This window comes from Eurypyga helias, unplaced genomic scaffold (assembly GCF_000690775.1).
Source record: "Eurypyga helias isolate BGI_N326 unplaced genomic scaffold, ASM69077v1 scaffold2768, whole genome shotgun sequence".
In the NCBI taxonomy this organism is placed as follows: domain Eukaryota; kingdom Metazoa; phylum Chordata; class Aves; order Eurypygiformes; family Eurypygidae; genus Eurypyga; species Eurypyga helias.
The window spans coordinates 27,916-49,339 of record NW_010268685.1 but is presented as its reverse complement, the minus strand read 5'-3'; the positions used below and the strand labels follow the sequence as shown (position 1 = coordinate 49,339).

The following is a 21,424-nucleotide window of genomic DNA, read 5'->3' as shown; positions in this document are numbered from 1 at the left end:
CACTGAAGAGCTCCATCTCCTTGATAACCTTGATACTGGCAGGCTGCTATTAGTTTCCCTCAAAGCTCTCTCCAGGTTGAACAAGCCCCTTCTTACAGGGCAAGTGTAAGCCCAGCTCCCAGCCGTCTTGGTGGACCTTTGCTGAACTCAGTCCAGTTTATTGATGTCTGTTTTGTATTTGGGGGCCAAAAATTGCATGTAGTATGAGTCTGGCTCAGCTGCATTTCCTCTAAACTTAATAGCTGTGCCATTGCAAGTAGGTGGTATGATTGAACTGCGTGTTTGGAATGCCTGAATATTGCTTCCATTGAGGATATACAACAGGGCTGAAGACCAATCACCAAGCCTCCCTCCCTCCATGCCATTGTCTCTCTCCTTTGCATGTGTGTGAGATGAGTAATAAAATCTGTCCCCCATTGCTTGTTAGTTGTGTGTTTGTTAGACTGCACTTCTGTAAATCACCTAAATATGTACTGCCTTTCACTAATGGCGGTTTTTGTCATGTTTTTTTTGCAGGTTACATATCACAAGTACTCAAGAATTACACTGACCATGCCTGCGATGGGGAATATGTCTCCCTGAGATGTCCTCACAGAACCACCATCAGCATCCAGTCATCTTTTTATGGCCGAATTGTGCCAAGTCATCAGATGTGTCCTTCTCGCTATCCCCACTCCTATGCAACTTTAATCAAAGAGGATGTTGCCTGTTCAGTTGGAACTTCCCTTCAGGTATTCCATGTTCATTTTGGACTTCATCTTTCCTTGGCCAGGCAGCTGCTGTCTGTGCTGGTGCTGCATAGACCTGTGTTAAGCAGTGCTGCCCAGCATGGGAGCACCGACATCTCACACAGCTTAGTGGATAATTTATCTTTGTAGTTTAGACAAGACTGAATTAGGTTTCGCTGATGAATTTCTTAATTTTGCTGCAAATCTAGTCAATAGCAGTTCGGGAATGTGGTTGAAACAGAATTACACTACAGGACCACATTTTGTTTCACTGGGTTCAAAGATTTTGTTTTACTGGGTTCAAAGATTGTTTTTTATATAGTTGTCCTTCCCAATGGTTAGCTTTTTCAACACATTCAGAAGTTTCTGTGGGGTTATTTTTACCTCAGAACTGATCCTATTTCAAGAGACTTTCACTTTGGTAATTTGAAACCCAGAGAGAATCCTTGTATTTACGTCTTCTGACTCATTTGGCTCTTAGGCCACTGTAAGGGATCATACATCACTTAAGCTTGTAATCTCCCACACATCAGTAGTTAATCAGCTCTGTCCATTTGTGCAGGGGATGTTGGCTATATGTATCCTCCTAAGAGCACATGTGATGTCAGCAAATCAAAGGATTGTTTGGAAGGTGCCTGTGTTACTCAACTGTCAGTAGGAACAACTAAAGTTAGAAACATGAGTTGGCTGATGTTTTTGAGATGAATGGGGTCTGCTCCTGGATGTTGAAGGAAGCACAAGTCTTTCCAAGTGCAGGCTTTGTGACTATGAAAACTTTTGGGCAAAGATCTCGGGCATCCAGTGTGTTTATGGCTATGAATCAATTATATCCCATAATAGAAATTTATATCCGAACTAGATTAATGAACTGACAGGGCTAGTGAATAATTTCTTTTCTAATTTGGCTAAAGGCCAGAGTTTCCCACACCACTTCTCACTCTTCCATCCAGGGTTTATAAGAGGAATGTACAGCATTTTTTTTAAAAGTTTATACGAGTGCTTTGGCTTCCAAATGTCAGTGGTAAATTCTCAAGAAGCTGCATAGGTTCGGTGTTTGCTGGTAGTGTAACCCTTACACTGACAGATTTGCAGTTGGCCCCATAACACCTCCACTGCACAAACGTCCAGGTTGTAGGATGGGAGGACATGGTCCTTATCAGTGGAAGGTTTTCCTGGATATGATAATGAAAGTTCGTAATATGACAGACAAGAAGCAGTTGTGTTGTATAGGGTGGGAGAACATGGACCGAAGACTTTGGCAGAGGTGGGACTTCCTGACTTTCTTTTATTGATTTACTGAAAAATTTATTTGAATCATTTAACTTCCCAGCACGATTGATAGCTGTGTGCATAGCCTCATCCCTTGTGGGCGAGTGGCCCGCTGCAGGCATCTGAAACAACTTGAGAACAGGGGAGATGTTACCTTTGGCTTTCCATGCCATGCTTTTATGTGCAGGAAGGATTGAAAAGAAATTCTTACCTGCCTGTCTTAGCTCCTTATGTCCTCAGTGTTTCCAATCAGCTTTGCCTGCAACACTTACGGTGCTTGTAGGTACAGCTCCCCTGTTTACCAGACTGAAATTGTGTTCCCTGTAGGCAGTCTTGCAGCAGATCTCTCATACAGTAAGTTTGTTACATGACTGAGACCATTCACCCGTTTTTGGGGATGCAGATGTGCTAAGGAAGTAGCTGACATTCTCTGTTCTGCCACAAATTTCTTGGGGGATCTTGGGCAAGTTCTTGAGTCTCTTTGGAGAAGATCGACAGTGCCTCTTTCTTAGGTGGCCCCAAATCTGGCTTTGGTACCTCAGTGTGCCGTGCTTGGCCAGGGTAGGATCAGTCTGAATGCCAGAGATGAATCTTGCCTTCTTTCTCAATCCTGGAGAGGGTGAGGCCTCTCTGAATTGTAAGCCAGGAACTCCGCAAGCTGAATGGCAAGCTGCCTGCAGCTTGTTAGTAGGAAATGCATGGATGTAGGAAAATTGGAAGGCTCTAGACAAGAAAATCACGTGTATTTCTGTGGTTTTGAAACTCAGCTATATGGCTGTTATAGGCAGGACCAATTGTGAGTGTATTCTGATTGACAGTAATTTAAAAAGTCAGCCAAACCAAACTTTCAAAATTAAGTATGTAAAAATCACTGTGTCTAATCAAACCCGTGACTGTATGAATTTGCTGCTTCTCTGGAGAGTGGCTTGGAAGGAGTGTAAGGGGCAGTTATTAATACCATTCCCTGCAAATATTACCTGTGAGTAACAGTTAATTCCCATTTACAAGCTCTCTTCCCTGTAAATGTCCAGTTCAGACATCATTTCTATGTTAAAAAGAGCAAAGAAAGAGGTTTGTAGTCTATTTGTGAAGCACCTTTGAGATAATTTGAAGATGCAAGTGTAGAAATTTCAAGCTCATCCTTTAATGATAGGAGCCAATTTGGGGCACTAGTGCTGAATTAAGTCTGGTCTGGTATCGGCTCTTCCGTACTTTCCTTGTGGCATCCTGCAGAGGGTATTCCCAGCTGGGTAGTTAAAGGAAGCAGTGTCCTCATTCCAGCCAAGAGGGCTGGATGGGGGAGCAGAGAAATGGAATGTCTGGAGCCTTGGTAGCTCTGGTAAAAGGAACCCATGCAGGGCAAACTGTCCTGCCTTGGCAGAAGAGGTCTGTGTGGAGGAGCTTTATGGTTGCTGAACCATCACTTTTCTTGCTTGTAGGTCAGGAAGAACATCTCCTAGGACCAAAGTCTATTTATCTCTGACCCAAAGAAGTAAATTCTTGAATATTAAGGGTCATTTAGGCATGTTGAAGCCATGCCACTGAAAATGGCTGGCAGTAAGTAACAGGGTGTTTATCCACACCGTGTAATTTATGCAGAGAGGAGAATTGTGTGCTCACTAGGTGGTCTATAGCACCACAGCAGGTTCATACAGAGATGTTGGCTCGTGTCCTGAAGGTGCAGAGCTGAGCTGACACAGTCCTGTATGCATTGGTGTCATTGCAATGTCCTGTAACTCCCACGTACCTTTACTCCTTGGGAGCAATTGTGCAGATGCAGTTGGTCTGAGCATGCAACCTAATAATTTGGGAGAATGTGAAGGTATTTGGTAGGTTGGTGCATTGTGCTTTCACAGTAGAGCTTTTCTCTTGCTCTGTAATCTCATGTCACCCAGACAGGGTTGGTCAAACCCATTTTAATCCACACAATGCCTGATTTTTTTAGTGTGAGCATGGAGAAGAAGCTAAATTATATTGCTGCACAGCAGGGGGAGTCATGGGAACATCTGGAGACACCTTTTACTCCAAGGAAGTCTGCTAGGGACCTTCCTCATCTCTTTAGCCTCTCTTATGCTGTGGTTCTCTCACCTCTCACGCTACTGAATACATTTGCATTTCCCTGCCACAGGGACATCTTGTGAAATTTTGCCTCTGGAGAAATAGAGAAGCTGATACACAGGAGCAGTGAATATTTATTCATATGAACATATAAATATTGGCACAGAGGAGAAATAGGAGTATTGTGTTCCCCATTGGCTGATGATAACTGCCTACTGACAAGTGAGTCCCCTTATTAAAAAAAACCTAGTCACTCCTAGCCAAGATCACAACATACTTCTTGTGCCTGCAAAAATACATGGAGGCACGTGTATATTTGGAGGAAGCTGCTCAGCGGAAGAGGAGGTCTGGAGTGGCTTGCTTATAAAGCTTTCCGCAGCCACTCATTTCTGGATCGGTATTCCTGATGTCACTTGTTTTCAGCAATAAACAACTCAAGTTCTGTATGGAGGAATGTTTAATGGTTGGCCTAAAATTATTGCTTATTACCAGAAAACTAGATTACACTTTACAGCAGATTACCTGAAATATTCTCATTTTGGTAAATTGACAGAAAAGTAAAACTGCAGCTTATTTAGAAGAGAAACAAAGCCCTGGAGCAAAGCTTATTTAGAAGGAAAATAGAAAGCCCTGGGGAGGCACTTAATCGTGGTGTTTCTGCTCCCAGATATTTATCAAAGGCGTTGTAGGCTGACTTCTGTGCTAATAGGTGGATGCACTGAATCCAGCAGGAAACTGCACTTAGGAGGGCAATGTTTTACCATGTGCCTTGTTTCCCCAAGACGAGCGGTGCTTAGTGCTCGGGGGTCACACGTCTTGTTAGAAAGATTAGCCGGTTTGGGGAGGGAGTGCAGGCATGGCGTGTGGTCTGGGTCTCTTTCAACACTCTCCAGGACAACCAGTCCTTGGTGACAAGAATCGCTAGTGCTGCTGATGTGGTATCTCCTTTTGTCTTTTAAGTGAGGGACAGGACACCTTTGCTGCCACCATTCTCACTCCAGCAGCATCAGGCAGCCATACAAAGGGCAGCAGATTCCTTGCATGCTCACCACAGGATTCCCTCCTTTTCATTTGCACCTACCGGGAAGGTTTCTGTGCTAGAAAGAAAAGGGGAGCTGACCTCCTTGGTGACAGGAAGATGAGATAAACTTACTGGTAGATGCATGACTGTCAAAGTATGATCACAAATGACGGGGTTGGAATGTGTGTGTGTGTGTGTGTGAAGAGGGTTGTATTTTCCCCAAGTGTTCTGGATTAACTGTGTGGGAGAGTAAAATACAAAGTAGAAGAAAATGATTCAACTGCTCTAGCTTTCTTGGTAGGCCAAGCACAGTGACTGCTGCCATGCCGTGTCACGGGTTATTGTACGGTCCCGTTGATGTCACAGCTCTATGTGGCCTCAACAAGAATTAGGGTCTCGCTGTACTGGCACTGTATAAACTTAGAGAAATGGTCCCTTCTCATATCTCTGAATGCCTGTAAGATGAAGATGGTCAAGGGGAAAGAGGGAGGAAAGTCATAGGAAGAATATTGATCACCAGCATAGCTGGGAGGAGAACCCATCGTTTGTCATATCGCATGTTAGAGGATCTCCACAGCTTACAGGCGGTTTGAACAAGTGAAGTTTCAGTCTCCGAAATGTCAGTGAATTAAAGAGCAGTTCAAGCAACTCTTCATCAAACCATATGAATGACTTTGCAGAGGGTGGTGAGCAGTCAGCTCAGGGTCCAGAAGAGGTTACTGCAGGGCTGAAATTGCTCTTAAAAATCACACAACCTGTGCAGCTTCATTCATGAATCTTCTCGGGCTGAAATATAACTGTCTGGCAAGCAGCTCCCCCAGCTAATTATTTGCAAGTAGAACTGCTTGATGCAGAGGTCATAGATAATCCCTAAATTGCTGTATCTTTGAAATCTTTCGCTTGACTGAAATAGCTCATCAGGGCAGTTTGGTTATGTACTGGAGGCAGAGGTGGCCGGTGCAGCCTGTCCCCCTGATGAGGCAGGACTGCTCCCTGGGGCATAAGCCTCCTAATGCTTTGTTTACTCTAAATTTAAACTTTACAAGTCATGGGGTTTCCATCATTGCCACTAAGACCCTGCTTGACAGTGTAATGGTTGGCTCTCAATGATTTTTTTTCCACTTTGTGTTTAAGCTTTCCCTTTCTTTAATCCCCTGACTTTTGGTTATGCATCCTTTTGTATTTCTTAATCTTAGACCTCCTCTCTCTTTGAAGTTGACCCTGCATACAGATTAAGTTTCCCACTGTTAGGAAATGTAGGTAATGGTTAATTAGGTGATATTTGTAATGCATCTTTTACCGGGTCCTTCTATTTGCTGAGCGTGTCCCAGCTTTTTGTGAATGGCTGACTCCGGGCTCTTTCAAGGCTCTGCCAGAGGAGCTCTGGTGAGTCTTGCTGCTGAGCTTTGGCAGTTCCTATGCCCAGAGCAGAGATGGCGAAAGGGAGTGTGTGCTCAGTTTTCAGCTCTTCATTTCACAGTCTGGTGTGTTAATGTGAGTCACCAAACGTGTGGGCATAGTTCCCTCCTGCTGACTCTGCTGCGAGCGTTGGAAAGGCCATGGGAGAGTGATAAGAGATAGCTAGTAGGGTACTCCAACCTGCCATAGATCAGCAGTCAGGATTCGGGGCCTTTGATCTCTTCTTCGTGTGATGCACAGATTGAATGCGATGATTTAGGCAAAGCTGAAGTGCTTTCTAGTGGAGCAGGTTGGGAAGGTTGCTTGACGAAGCCATAGGCAGGCAACCTGTATCACATCAACATGGATTTCACTTTGTTGCATACTCTGTCCTTCTCTGTTGCCGATCCTTGGAAAATCTTGCTCCATGGGCTTCAGTAATTGGTGGGAATAATTAGTGATGAGCATACGATTTTCAGATAATCAGAAAAAAGACCAGCAAACAAGTTTGCAACTTGAAAGTACTAAGTTTACAGTGTTTTTCAAAGTAATACCATCATTCAGGGGTATGTAAAGAGTATCAAAATTCAAATGAAATGTTATACGAAGCCGTCGTGAATGCATTGTGCTCCATGGATTTGTGGGGGGAATTCATGCTGCTGCTTCTGTGTATTTACTTCTTCCCATTGCAAAACAAGTGGAGTTGCACTGATATGTGTTGGTGTAACTCCACCATAATGGCTATACCTGGACTGTATTTGACCTAAAAATGCTTAATCATATTTTTAAAAATTACTGGTATATTCCTGTGTAAAATTCTTAGTACAAACCTCAGCCCATCTTCATGTGACTGCACACAGCTCTGATCCATTCATGCAGTTTGCCCTCTGAGTTATTCTCCTCAGCAACATACAATTTGGGCAATTATTTAGAGGAGTTCCTCTGTGCAATTTCATGCCTGACTGACGTGCCCTGCAGTAATCCTTATGTTTCTTTGATGATGGAGGCTGTACAGAGAGCAGCCCTGTGGCAAAATCCTAGTTCACACTGAGTTTCACCGTTGGCTTCTGTGGGTCTAAAGTTTCACCCTAAGTGTGTTGAATCTATGAACTACTACAAGGGACTGAGAACTGAGATAAGTTTAATTGCCTAGGGTGTTAAGCTCAGTTGTGGTTTATTTTAAGCGTGCAGGGGAAGCGCTTCTTGAAGAGTGATTTGAAGAGACAGAATAAAAATGAGTGCACCCTTGGGAATGGCTGAGGACAGCCTTCTTGTGAGGCTCTCATCCAGTTCCAGAATTAAAAGGTTGTTATCTAATGAGCACAACCAATTTCTTAGCTAATGAGCACAAGAAATGTGTTTCATCTGCAATGCCCGCTAGAAAGACATGGTTTTGAGCTTGAGGCTGCCCTTGCTTTAAGACCCAGGTCACCGCTGTGAGATTAATCCAGGGCATAAATCACAGGGGTTAGATTAGTGTTTGTTTTACTTGAATTCACATTTCTTGCTCTCTTATCTCCTCTAAATCTTGGAGCTTCTTAGCTCAGTCATGAACCAGAGAATGGAATGGGTTTAAACAGCCGCAACTTCCCTCCAGAGCACTGGCTGTCAGCCCTCAGGCTTGATTTACCACTGGAACGCAATTATAAAATGGCACGATGCAATTAATGTGTCTTCCCTCCCCTTTCATGCCAGACAGGAATTCCTCCTCCACTTTCTTCAGTTGGAGTGATTTTTATAATATAATATAATCCAATGCAACTTTATTTTGCATGAGCCAGGGGCCTACCAGGGGGCAATGACAAAACCAGCTGATTATATATCCCGGTTAGGGATAATGCAGCGTGTCTACTACTGTTTCTGTGCAAGTTCAGATTGTTTGCAGGCCTCATTTTGTTTGGTTTTGTGGTTCTGTTTTCCCACCTTTACAGCTGACAGTGACAGCCAGAAAAACAAGGTAAACATTGAATTTCCCAAATTTTTCCAGCCATTAAGCAAAAGCCGTGCAAGTTCAGGACATTCCCTCACTACCAAGTAAACTCACAGCTTTTCTCATGTCAGTCTAGCTGATCATCTGCCAATACCTCAGAAGTGACATCTGCCATCTGCCAGAGCTCTGGTACTGCCTAGGAGTATGATTTTTGAGAGTAAGACCAGAAAGCCAAGGTCTTGTCTTGTAAGGGCCCCCATAAACACCACGTGCACTGGACCCGCAGTGGATCATCTTGTCACGCACGTTCTGCAGAGCTGCTGTTGTGCAGAGTGTTTAAGAAGAGGCTGGTGTATAGCACGTACTGATGAAAGTAGTAGGGAAGATTTCTGTGTATGCAAACATAGGTAAAAATTGTACAAGCAAGTTTTTAAGTTAACGTTAGGGCTGGTGTAACATCTTTGCTCTTTATTTTTAATCAAGAACATGGCACAGTCAACCATTGCTAATTTTCTTTGCATTTTCCCTGATGTATTTCACTGAGCATTGAACATATTTTTTTTATTTTACTCTTTATGGGTATATTTCATTATGCCTAAGAATTCACTCAGTCTGCAGGAAATGAGAAATTGTAATCATTTTTATATTTTCAGGAAAATCATTGCCCTTCAGGCGGAGGGACGTTACAATTGTGAAAAGGAGATATTGATTTCTCTCCCCCTGTGAAATAACTTCTCAGAGTCATGGCTATTATTAAATTAAGTTGAAACTGTAGATAAACACTAAAACCACCTAGTAAAAAGGTATATTCAGCCTCAAGAACACTTCCCTTTTTCTATGGTCTCACAGTGTCATAGATGACTTTTGCTCCTTAATTTAGGTACAAACATTTCCCTAGGGCTCTGTGTTGCTTTGCATGCTCCAGAAAGCAAACTGAGGAGGTTTTACTTATGTGGAATATACTCGGAGTAAGGAAGAGCTGCCGGAGTTAGGGCAGAGCAAGACAAGGTGACAATATGTGAAGGCTGCCCACGTTTGTCGTTCTCTGAGGTTGGTAGTTGCCTTCGCCCCAGTGTCAGGCCTAAGGACAGACGAACCTGTGCTGCTTAGGCACTAGGTTTGCAAAGAGGCTTCTTGTTGGCCCAACTCAGTCCCTGCTGAAACGAAGGGTGGTTTTCCCGCTGGTTTTAACAGCACCAATTACGCAGTGCTGAAGGCTTTTCAAAATCCCACCCATCTGCTCTGAATAGGTTTGTTGACCAAAAAAAAAATGTCTGCCGCCTTCGAGGAGAGAAAGCTTCTCTTGTGGGAAAGAAGACATTCGGGGTGCTGGTTCTTTCCCTTTGCTCCATGTTCTTAGCACTGCTTGGCTGTAAACACAGCCGTGTCTGTCCAGTACCTGAAGGGGCTACAAGGAAGCTGGGGGGGACTTTTTACAAGGGCCTGTAGTGACAGGACAAGGGGTAACGGGTTTAAATTGAAAGTGGGGAGGTTTAGATTAGATACCAGGAAGAGCTTCCCGGAGAGGGTGGTGAAGCACTGGCACAGGTTGCCCAGAGAAGCTATGGATGCCCCATCCCTGGAAGTGTTCAAGGCCAGGCTGGATGAGGCTTGGAGCAACCTGGTCTAGTGGAAGGTGTCCCTGCCCATGGCAGGGGGGGTGGAACTAGATGATCTTTAAGGGCCCTTCCAACCCTAACCATTCTGTGATTCTATGATTCTACCAGCAAATCCTTTCACATCCCTAATGATTTGGAGAGGATTTCTTTCCCTGTGTGAAGCACTCAAGAGTTGTTCCAGTTGTTCCTTGCCTTTTGAGATCAAAAGAGGTTATCTGCGTAGAGGCCTCGCTTAAATTCCCTTGCAACTCACTGGATTTTGCATTAAATTAAATTTCACATGCTGAGTGAGCAGTCAACCCTTATGAGCCCAGGGGAAAGAATATGCTGTTGCTATGCATTTAAATGTGACGGTCAAGTTGGGGCTAACGCTCCCAGGCACCTCCTTCAGCGTTCACCTTTCAGCCTTTCCATCCTGAGCCCTGTATTTTGAAACGAGATGCCTGCATTTTATTACCTTTGTGAGTGGAAAACAACAACATGTGTTCTCTGCTCGCTAGAAAAGGCCTGAATTGTCTTGGTTTGAACTTTAAAATAAAGGTCAGATTTGAGGCAGGCACGAATTCTTGCATGTGTCAGCCCAAAAGGTGAAAGCTTTAGGAAGTTATGAGCAACCACAAATGAGACAGTTTCAAACTGCACTTGCAACTTGAACAGCTGTTGTGCCTGTTGTTGGAGGGTGACATTCAGAGGTATAATGCTAAAGATTATATATATATTGTTCAGGGAGAACTCAAAAATATAGAGTAGTCACCCAGGCAGAGAGAGAATTGATTTGGGTGGCGTGTGGTAGAGAAGGAACAGCCTTTATGTTAGTGGCACAGGGATAAGATTGTGGGAAAGCCCAAATATCGAGGTGGGTGTAAGAAAAGGGAACAGGGAGAAGACAGAAGAGACCAGGGGAGTCTAGGGGAATTTCTGAGAAAGGATTTTCCAGCGCCTCCTTGCAAGTGAAAATTAATTGTTTTGGGACTGGAATTCACAGCTCTGTATCTTAGGGACTTAGTGAGGCTGGTGGATTACCTCGCTCTGTGGTCTCAAAATGCTCTGACAGGTTCATGTATGTCAGGCAAACATTATGGTAATTTTAGCACTTTAGGGGCTCTACAGGGGTACATAAATACTACCTAAGCCATCCAGCTGAATTTAAAACTTAATTACTGCCCCACTTAATAATATTCTCTCCCCCACTACTGCTTTAAAGGATCATAGGGTTAGAAGAAATCATTAATCTTGCTTAATGAAGCTATTTTCTAGCAGGAGACAGAATGTCTTGCCCCTGTGGATTCTGAGATGGAGTTTTTATGAGTGTTGTGAATGGGGAAGTGAGGAGCGAGCGCTAGAGGAAAAGCAGTGCAGAGAAGGGGATAGGACCCAAAATGCCAGCGGTGGGAGGACCCTCCGACTCGCAGGCCCTTGCTGAGTTTAGCTAAAGGAATGCCATGGTCATGGTGGAAGAGAAGCGAGCCCTATTAAAAACTGACTAAGTTGGCTGTATGACAGTGTTCCCACTACAACCTCTTATTATTGGAATACCAGCAATTGCCAAAGCTTATATATAACCTACACAAGAGCCCTCTTGAAAGCTGCAGTTGAAATTGTGCATCTCCAGAGAAATCTAAAGCAGAATGGTGGTGGCAGAGTTTGAGACTCTGCTTTTAGCTGTCAAGGCTGATCCATGTCCTCAAAGCTGCTTTTCCTGGGACAGCGCTGCCTTATACTATGATTAAATTGCATGCAAATGTTTCAAAATCTCGGTGACTGTCCCAGTGCATCTCCCTCCTTTTGCATGCATAAAAGGGCAAGAAACCATGCTCCTTAGAACAGGGCAAGGTTTTGCCCTCTCCTAGCCCATGGCTCCTGCGGTGTCCACTGCACTGAGCACCACTGCCTGCCTCATGATGGGGCTGGTTGGAGTGGCAAGGATGGACTTGCCGCTCTCCAGCTTGTTTCTGACGATTCCTTTGCTGGAGATACTGAAGTGCTTTTCTTTCTCTGTTTCTTGTGTGCATCCTTGGCTGTAGAAGATGCTGGATGAGTGCCAGGACAGGCGGAGCTGCCAGTTTCTCATCAATAGCCGGCTGTTTGGTGCAGATCCATGCCCTGGAACCAGCAAGTACCTCATCGTGTGGTACAAGTGCAGGCCAAGTAAGTACCTTGCTATTGAACATGTTTGCTCTGGCAAGACCAAAGCATTTTCATACTTAATACTCACCAGAGAGGGCTCCTAGGACATTTTGTTCCCTTCCACCTTTATTTTTAGTGTAACGTACTCCCTTCCGTAGGGAGCGTTTCCCCTCTCCCCCTTGCTTGCTGGGATGCTGCTGCTCTGGCTCATTCCTCCTTGCTGGCAGCCCGAGTTGCAGATTGTTTTTGCAGGTGCCAGCAAAAGCCTTTGCCAGCGCTGAGCTCACGCTGTCTGCGGTGGGTGGGCTGCTCCCGCTCCCATCTGCAGCCGCCTGCCTGTCCTGGTGGGTTAGTGGGACATGTCCCCTCTCTGCCTGCCCCTCCAGACAGAGCTGGAGCTCTTTGCCTGGGAAAGGACTTCAGCCCTGGGTGCCTAAGGCAGATAGTGGTGCAGCGGGAAGCTCACCTGCCCACGCCATGCCATAAGCCAGCTTTTAATTGCTCCCAGATCAGGCTGGGAAATGTTAGCCTGTGTTCTGCGTGATCTCATTAGCTGTGTTTAAATTAAATGGGGCTGGCGCCTGGATACTGGGAGTGCAATCATGCATGCTGCGGAGGAGCGAGCCTGGTGCAGCTTTGGCCCAGGACAACCAACACACTCTTGGCCAATTCCTGGCCCCACAGGGGGAGTTAGCATGGCCTGGGCACTGCTCTCCATCAGTGCTTTGGAAGTAGATGTATTAGTTTGGAGACAGATAGGGTTTGATGGTGGCCAAACTGTGCCAACCAGTTTCAGCCAGAGAACAGGACCTGACCCTATTTGAATTAATTGTCTAGACATGGCATTTCAGACCAGCCTAATCCCAAGCTTTTTAGATGACATAACTAACATGGTTCCAGCATCACATCAGCAAATTTTTTTGGGGTAGAAATTTTAAAAAGTTTTCACAGGGAAGAAAAAACATTTGTGGTTTCAGAAAAGGTTTGAAACAAACCCAGAAACATTCAGACTCTTCAGCAGCATAGAAGATGACTTTTTGCCCCAGCACGCCGAGACCTGTGCTAATGGAGTAAAGGGATCTGGCAAAATCTGTGAGGAATTCAAATGAAAAGTAGGTAATGAAGCACCTGCATTTGTTGTGGGGTTTTCTCGAGTGATTATAACATCCCTTGTTGGGTGAGAAATGCATCTCTGAGAGAAGGGTGATTACCAGGATGTTCTGACAAGTCCTCCTGAGCCTGCAGGTTTTGTATCAAAGCTCACTTGGAAAATCTGGCTGTGCTGAGCTTTTGAAGGTACTTCAGCATCTCATCTGTGCACAGACATTTATGGCTTGGCATTCTTTGCTAATTACTGATATGCTAGAAAAGGAGCTTGCATGTGTGCTGGCCAGGTGATTTTCCTGAAAGTGAGCTTCAAGAAAACTGCTTGAAAACATTTCCACAAGACATTTTTTAGGCAGCTCCAATTTTGCAAGGTGAAACAGGGTAACCTGACACAAATTATTGTTTCTTTGTCACTGGGCAAATTTTTAATCAGAACCCACTGGATTATTAACGAGGTTTGAAATATGTGAGGATTAGCTTTGCACAGAGATACCAGGTCATGGCCAACATTTCCTTGATTCCTTCAAATTGTTAGTTTTGAGTCTCACAAACAGAATCTAGTGCTTGTATGAGTTCGATAAGCCTTTCCACCTTTCTGTAGGGAGAAGGTTAATGAGGGGACCGAAGAAATATGGATCCACAGAATGCAAAATACAGGACCATGAGAAATTTTGGTGGACTTTTTTGGGTTGTTGAGTATTTGAGTGTTGTTTATGAGTCATAAATGAATATATGTTTACGAGCTGATCTCTAAAGCTGTGCTTCTATGAAGTGTTGACCTGCTTCAGAAAGTCTGAGCACACATAATGGTAACTAAAGAGCAACAGAGAGTCCTTGAGAGCTCACTGCCTCGCACATGGCTGAGTCTGTAATTTTATTGAAAAACAAATGCAGTTTTTTGGAGCTCTTGTTTCTGAATTTGTCCTTCTTAGCAGTAGACGTGACAGAATTACTTCAGTAAGAAGTTATTTAAAGTCTGAATTGTTCTCTAGGGTCTTTTATTTCTTTCCTTTGGTTGTTGAGGGATCCTGATGTGACCATGCTACTGAAGTAGATGCCTTGGTTAAGTGTCTACCTAGGCAGAACAAATTTGAGTTTTCCTGTGTACAGGTGTAAGAGGCGCTTTGGGAAGTGGCCTGCAGGGTTTGGACAGGACATCTTTAACATAAAATAAGGATGCCCAAGCCCTCCTGCTCTCAGAGTCATGCTGGAGCTTCAAAAGGCCCCTGAATAGAGGTAGTTGTCTAAAAAGAAAGACTTCCTTGAAAGAAAGCAAACCTGAAGTTAGTGGCATTTACTTGTATCTTTGCTGAAGAATAACTGGATGGTGCAGTCATCCCCTCCAGCCACTGTCACTGCGGTTATGCCGCTCTGACATTACGTTGCGTTTGAAATCTAGTGGTTTCGATGGTCGCTGGCTGTGTGGGGTTCACTCACAAGGCAAGGTGCTATTTTGGTTTCTTATGGGCAGGATTTCAAGGAGATGGAGGACAGTAAATCATGCTGAAACTGAAAGCCACAGATTTTCCACATGGTAGGGCTTCAGGGAGCAGGGCGATGGGGGGACCTAAACTGCAGTAATCTCTCTGAGCCTCCTTTTGCTGGAAGCATGGGGGACTTGTGCAGAGGTATTGTGGTTCACCCCCTGTAGAAATTAAAAGAAATTGTTCAGAGAATCATAGAATGGTTTCAGTTGGAAGGGACCTTAAAGATCATCCAGTTCCAACCCCCCTGCCATGGGCAGGGACACCTTCCACTAGACCAGGTTGCTCCAAGCCTCCTCCAGCCTGGCCTTGAACACTTCCAGGGATGGGGCATCCACAACATCTCTGGGCAACCTGTTCCAGTGCCTCACCACCCTCTCTGGGAAGAACTACTTCCTGATATCTAATCTAAACCTCCCCACTTTCAATTTAAACCCATTGCCCCTTGTCCTGCCACTACAGGCCCTTGCAAAAAGTCCCCTCCCAGCTTCCTTGTAGGCCCCAAGTGCGTGCCTAACTAGAAGCATGAGAAATTCAGTGGTGTGTGTGTTTTGCAGGAAGACTTGTGCTAATCATGGTCCCCTGTGATCACATGGATGGATCTGGGGTCTAGTGGAAACCCATCTTGTGTGTAGAGGACTCAGATAAGCTCATGGCACTGTGTTTAAATTTCAGATGTTTGGCAGTCCTGAGTATTCTCAGTGCCTGTAAATAAATAAATAAATACACTCTGTCTGTGTGCACTTTTAATTTTAAGGTACAGGATGTTGAAGGAGATCAGAAATAATCAAATGCTCTCTTCTGACTCAGTTTGGCTCAAGTGAGACTTAGATGTGATTTGAGGGCCAGGATCATCCAAGTGCATCGAGGCTTAGCTTTTATTTTCTTTTCCTACAGCATGTGGGCCTTAAGTTTCCAGTAGGCCACAGCCTTTGGGAAGGTGTTCAAAAGCACAGTACAGGTCTCAGCAGAGAACAGCTGTGACTTGTGGTTCTGAACTTGGAGATGCCTCTGCAAATCATCCTGCTACCTGCAGCCTCAGTAGAGGATCCCCAGAGGGTTCCTGCAGGTTGAGGGACATGTTGCCGTAGCACTGAAACCTGAAGTTCTCTCCTAGTGGAGATGTAGGCTGGTATTTAGCACTGGCTGGGGATGGTTTCCAGTGGAAGTCTGGATACAACCACCCTGTTTTAGAGGCTAAAAAAGTTGATGAGAATGGCTGTGGGCTGTCCCATGCCAGTTGTCCTCAGCACCAGAGAACTGGCGTATTTAATTTACCAGGGCCAACGTAGCCTGAGATCTTCACCCAAAGCACATTCAAGCCCTGAACACACAGAGGACTTCAATCTCCAGGGTACCTTTCAGGATCATTAAAAAATTGCACACAAATCCAATTATTTCTCAGGTAACATGCTGATTTGATTTAGACCCATTAAGTATAATTACTGGGTAGGCTGCAGGAACATATAATTAGAGGGAATTGACATACTATTTAATTGGTCTAATATGAATTCCCTCTAACTAAAATCCGGATTCACCAATATTATTCAAACAATTCAGTGTTTGTTCATCCCTCTCACTTCAGAGACAGAGAACCGTGTAAGATCGTGTGTTATTGTACACTTGCTTTGTGTGCCAGACTTTCCAGAGGGGCTGCATGGTCTAATTCTGTCTGGGAACAGGATCTGTGGGGCTGCCCAAGTCATGCTGAAGAAATAACCTCACCTCTCTGCACCCCAGCAATACCATTGCAGCTGATTTTACTGGGCTTGGTCGCTGCTCTGGGCTACTGGACACACAGGGATCGATCTGCCCCTGCACAGCATCTGTCTTCCCACGGTGACATTTTGGTGGTTTGGTTACTTTTTTGGCTTGGCTATTTAAAAAAATGCCACTGCTTCTAAACAAAATGGGCACCTGAGTGCTTGCCTCTCTCTGCAAAGGAATTTGTTAGGGTGAGGTGTGTTGTGTGAGTGCTGTTGAGAGAGGGGTCCTACCCTGCTTATGTGGCTTTTCCCATGAGTCGCCCACACAGTACCTTTCTCTTGTCCCCCCCTCTGCCATTGCCACACTGTCCTGGACGCAATGTCCCTGTTTCAGCTCTGAATAGCCTAAGCTGCAGTCTCCTGTAATGCTATAGTGATATTTTCTTTCTTTCCTTTTGGGCAGTTGCTACTTTAGCTTATGACTTCAAGGACTTTGGGAGAGAGAATATCCATCCAGTGTTTTTTTTAAAATTATTATTATTTTTATTTAATTTTAAAATGCTGTGTGGCACAGCTGGATGTGATGATTGGTGGCTGTGGAGCCTCCCTGTATTCATTATCCCAGCGATGTAACAAAGTGTAAATCCAAACTTTGCTGCTCTCCCTTCTATTCACAAACATAAGCCTAAAGCCTGTGAAGTTGCAGAAAGCCTGGATTGTGACCTGGGCTCCAACTGCAGCTCAAATCCCTCTGTAACAATACAAAAACATATTTGTGGAAAGCACATCAAGGCTCTGAGAAATGCATCTGTGAAGGAAACTTGCATTTGGCAAAGGGTGAAGTGCCAAAAGTTTGTATGGGGGTGGGAGGAAGAAAGGGAGTGGGGAGATAACTTTGTTGTAGTTCAGAACCTGTAGCTTTGATTTATGGGAAAACTTTTGTGCTGAGAATCGACATGGACACATGTTTTGAAGACACCTCTCCGTCGTTCTCTCCACCATAGATTTAATTCTAATCTAGGGGGCCCAGTCAATTGTTGTGAAATGTCAATGACTTCTTTTCAAACATGGGAATGCCCATCCTGATGTCCTTGCCAAAAATCCTACCCAGATAATTTTATTTTTCTTAACAGCCCTAGGTGATTTTAATTAGAAAGCAACTGAATTTTAAAATCAATTAAGGGATTAAATCCAATTAGATCATCTTCTGATAAAACTGTCATCTTCAAATTTGCACTCTGCCATAGACTGATGGAGCTGCCATGCTGCATCCCAGCAGTGCCTGCCTTTTGGTGAGGATGTGTCATTTTTTTGCCAGTACAAATTTTTTTGCCAGTGCTATACAAACAGCACAATACCTTTACTTGTGGCAGAGGTTTTCCAGCTATCAAAGAACTGGGAAGAGTTCTCTGTGTTGGTGGTTCCCAGTTGTTGGTGAATGTGAAGCTGTCTTATGTCTCTTGGGGAATCAGTCAGGTCTGCTCATCAAATTTCAGTTGGATTGGCTGAAAAGTATGGAAAGGACATTTTGGAAGGACCACTTAAGCTTGCGTCTTGTTCCCCTTTTAGTTTTCCTACAATCCATTCCTTCATTATTGACTCTGGTGTGGACTTTGCCGTTGGCTTTGCTGGGCTGAGGAGTGCACCTTTTATGTTAATAAATTCAGTGAAGATGGCGTGAAAAGCCTGATCTCATCACACCATCCTCAAGGCTTTCGCTCCCGAGGCAGAATTTGCAAAGTGCTGGGAGCAAGAGAGGAGGGCTACGGGAAGAATGGACTTTTTGTAGGAACTTCAGACAGGAGCAAAGAGGGGACCTAAATGTATTCCTGGTCCCTTTAACGCTGGTGATTGATTTTAGTGCTGGGATAGATTGGTAATTCAGTAGTTATCAACCCTTTCAGAAAAGCATTCATCTCCTTGGTCAGACAGGTTTATTGGTGGCAGGAGAAGTTCACGGTATTGTTCGCTGCATTGCTTTTTGGTGAGCCAGGCTTTCCAAAGCAGTGCAGTGGAGTGAGGGCTGTTTAATGGGCACATCCTTCTGGCCCAGCCACTGAGGCAGCAGAACAAGCCTTTTACCACCGGCATTCATCAGCTTGCTCTTGCTTATTATTTCAAAACTGTTATGGTGGTGCAGGGAGGGGAAATTTATAAGGGCAATAAAACCTCAGGCAGCAAATGCTGTGGTGATGAAAAGGTGTAAATAAAAGAACGTTATAAATAACAGAGGACAGATCAGTCAGCCTACAATTGGGGGTCAGAGAAACTTTAATGCTAACCATTAATATTGTGTGGATGCACAGAGGTTTTCAGGTGCTGTCAAATAGCCCTGTCTCTGTAGCACACTAATCACTTGACCGTCAGGAACGGGATCAAGAGGAATGCATGATTTCATTGTCAACAAATCCAGAGATTATCGTCAGACCCTGCCCCCACGGAGAAGGAAACTGCTGCTGAGCCGGGAGAGTTAAAATTAAATAAAGAAATAAACAAAATCCTGGTTTTCTTTCAGACCTCATCACTCAGACCTGACTGACATAATTAGGAGCCAGTGAAGACCAGTGTGCTCCCTACTGATGTAGGTGGAAGTATTCTGTGCTGGATCAGGTCTCTAGTATCCAGATGTGAATCACCAAAAAAGATGAATTCTGAAATCTGCCTAAATTGTATAAATCATGGACTTGTGATTTGTCTAGATCCTCTTTGTCCTTTGGTATTTAAGTTCTCTGTGGGGTCCTAGGAAAAAAACGAGGGTAGAAGAACCCTTTTAAGCCATGAATTTTTAGTGAAGGATGAGGAAGTGATACACCTCAGCCTTTCTGTGCTGGGATGGGTGAATCAATAGCATTGCCAGAAGGAACTGGCAGCTGTATAGCACCTTCCAGTGCTTGAAGGGGCCGGCAAGAAAGCTGGGCAGGGAGTGACAAGGGGTAACAGATTTAAATTGAAAGTAGGGAGACTTACATTTGGATATCAGGAAGAAAATTCTTCCCAGAGAGGGTGGTGAGGCACTGGAAGAGGTTGCCCAGAGAAACTGTGGATGCCCCATCCCTGGAAGTGTTCAAGGCCAGGCTGGATGAGGCTTGGAGCAACCTGGTCTAGTGGAAGGTGTCCCTGCCCCTGGAAGGGCGGTTGGAACTAGATGGTTGTTAAGGTCCCTTCCAACCCAAACCATTCTGTGATTCTATGAAGCAAAGTGTGTCCCAGAAACAATATGCTTATAAACCAAGTTGAGCTGCTGCAAAGGTTTACTTTTATGAAAGTTTGGATCTGCTATATTGAATCCACAGTTTAAACCATGCATGTAGGCCTTAGAAAATGGAACTAAATTTGTACAGTACTTCTGCAGGGTGTCCTGTATATGGGCTTATTCAAGACAGAAAATAAAACTCTGTTGGTCTACTCAAATAAACATGTCTTGGAAAAAAAAGGTGGAGAAGAGTAAATCTTCTCTGGAGTAGAGGCATGGTAATGAACTTGTTCCGATATTGTGGATTTCTTTAGTATTTTTTCAGTATCAGTTCTACATCTGGTTTTCAAATTATTATACATTTTGAGAACAGGTATCTCCTGATATTTTCAGCTTTTCATCAAATTAATGGTGCATCAAGCTCTTCTCAGTTATGCACTTATTTTTCTGACTACTTAAAAGGCACTAGAGGCTGTCACATGATCATGTCTGTGAACTGGGACTTCTAAAGCATCTGTGATGAATTTGGAAGATTTGGTAACTGTATTTCTTCAAGCTACATTTTTAATTCTGAGGCAAAGCCATTGAGGGAATACTGTATGTTTAATTATTTAGGACAATAGTGAACTAGCTTTTAATCTAGTAGGCCTCATTTTCCCATATTTTATGCTCTAGGCAACCCAATGGACTATATGTAAAAATATCAATCAGATATCCTTTTAATGTTCCTGTGTCAGAATTACTATCGCCATTATTTGAACATTTGGAGAAGATTGTCTTAATGATATAAGACTAAATTCTCCCTTTCAGCCATTTTAATAATAACTTTTAGCAGCATTGCTCTAGATGTACGCACTTGGGAGGAGAGGAACATAATTAACATGAGCAGTGGTACAAATGAAGCCTTTTTCCTTACATATTCAAGTGAGTTTTTCCTTAGTGCATCCCTCTGATCTTTTCAGTGCAGTAGCAAAGGTTTTCACTGTACTTTCCATGTTGCCTCCTATGGCATAGCTAGTCCAGATTTACATCCATGATAGTTGGTCAGGTATTACATCCATGCTGGTCGGCTGGCAGGACAGTGCAACAATTGCAACCAGTTTTGGCACTGGTTTAACGCTCTTCTCTTTTAATTCTTTAAGAATTGGCTACCAGTTGTTAAAAAAAAAAAAGTATAGGGACTTAACTACATTTGTCATTTCAACGTTTCTGACAAATTTCACTGAAACTTAGCCAGCATTTTCTTGGGTCCTTGGAAGGAGGATTAATAAATGGTGAGGTGGACACTCAGGCAGCATAAGAGTAAGTCACGGCTGCTTCAGAAAATCAGCCCAAATTCATTAATGGAAGAAGTAGGATGAGAATTAATTTTGTCTCAGACTCCCAAGTGTTTTGTCTCTCACCTCAGAGTCTAGCATGTGTATTTCAATATTCTTCCCTTTTTCCTCCTTAGATAACCATACACCTCTGTTTCTCCAACAGGAAAGTGCAGCTAGGTGCATCTGAACTACTTTGGAAATGAAATGTTGCAGTTAAATAGGCAGCACTGCCAGCCTTTTCACAGCAGAATATAAAAAGACAACTACTTCAGAATAATGAAAGTGACAGTGGGGGAAGGCACATTTAAACATTACAAATTGGATGGGTGCATCAGGAGTGTAATTTTAAAGGAATCTGACAAGGTCATTTGCAAAGAACTGTCGCCTTACTTGGGAAAGGGTTTCAGACCTCCAAAACTTGGTACTCTTGAGTTTTCAGGGCACTTCTCAAGTTGGCAAACTGCC

The 21,424-nt window shown here is 43.9% G+C and overlaps 1 protein-coding gene across 1 annotated transcript in view; it reads left to right on the top strand.

The window, feature by feature from the left end:
• Positions 1 to 427: 427 nt before the first annotated feature.
• The window catches only part of LOC104514208 (protein eva-1 homolog C-like), a gene marked incomplete at its 5' end in the record, with an annotated part of 46,565 nt that continues 25,568 nt past the window's right edge, over positions 428 to 21,424 (top strand). The window contains 2 exons of the mRNA XM_010157816.1: positions 428 to 731; positions 12,048 to 12,171. Of these exons, the coding sequence (XP_010156118.1) occupies positions 428 to 731; positions 12,048 to 12,171 (428 nt within the window). The remainder of the gene's footprint in view (positions 732 to 12,047; positions 12,172 to 21,424) is intronic.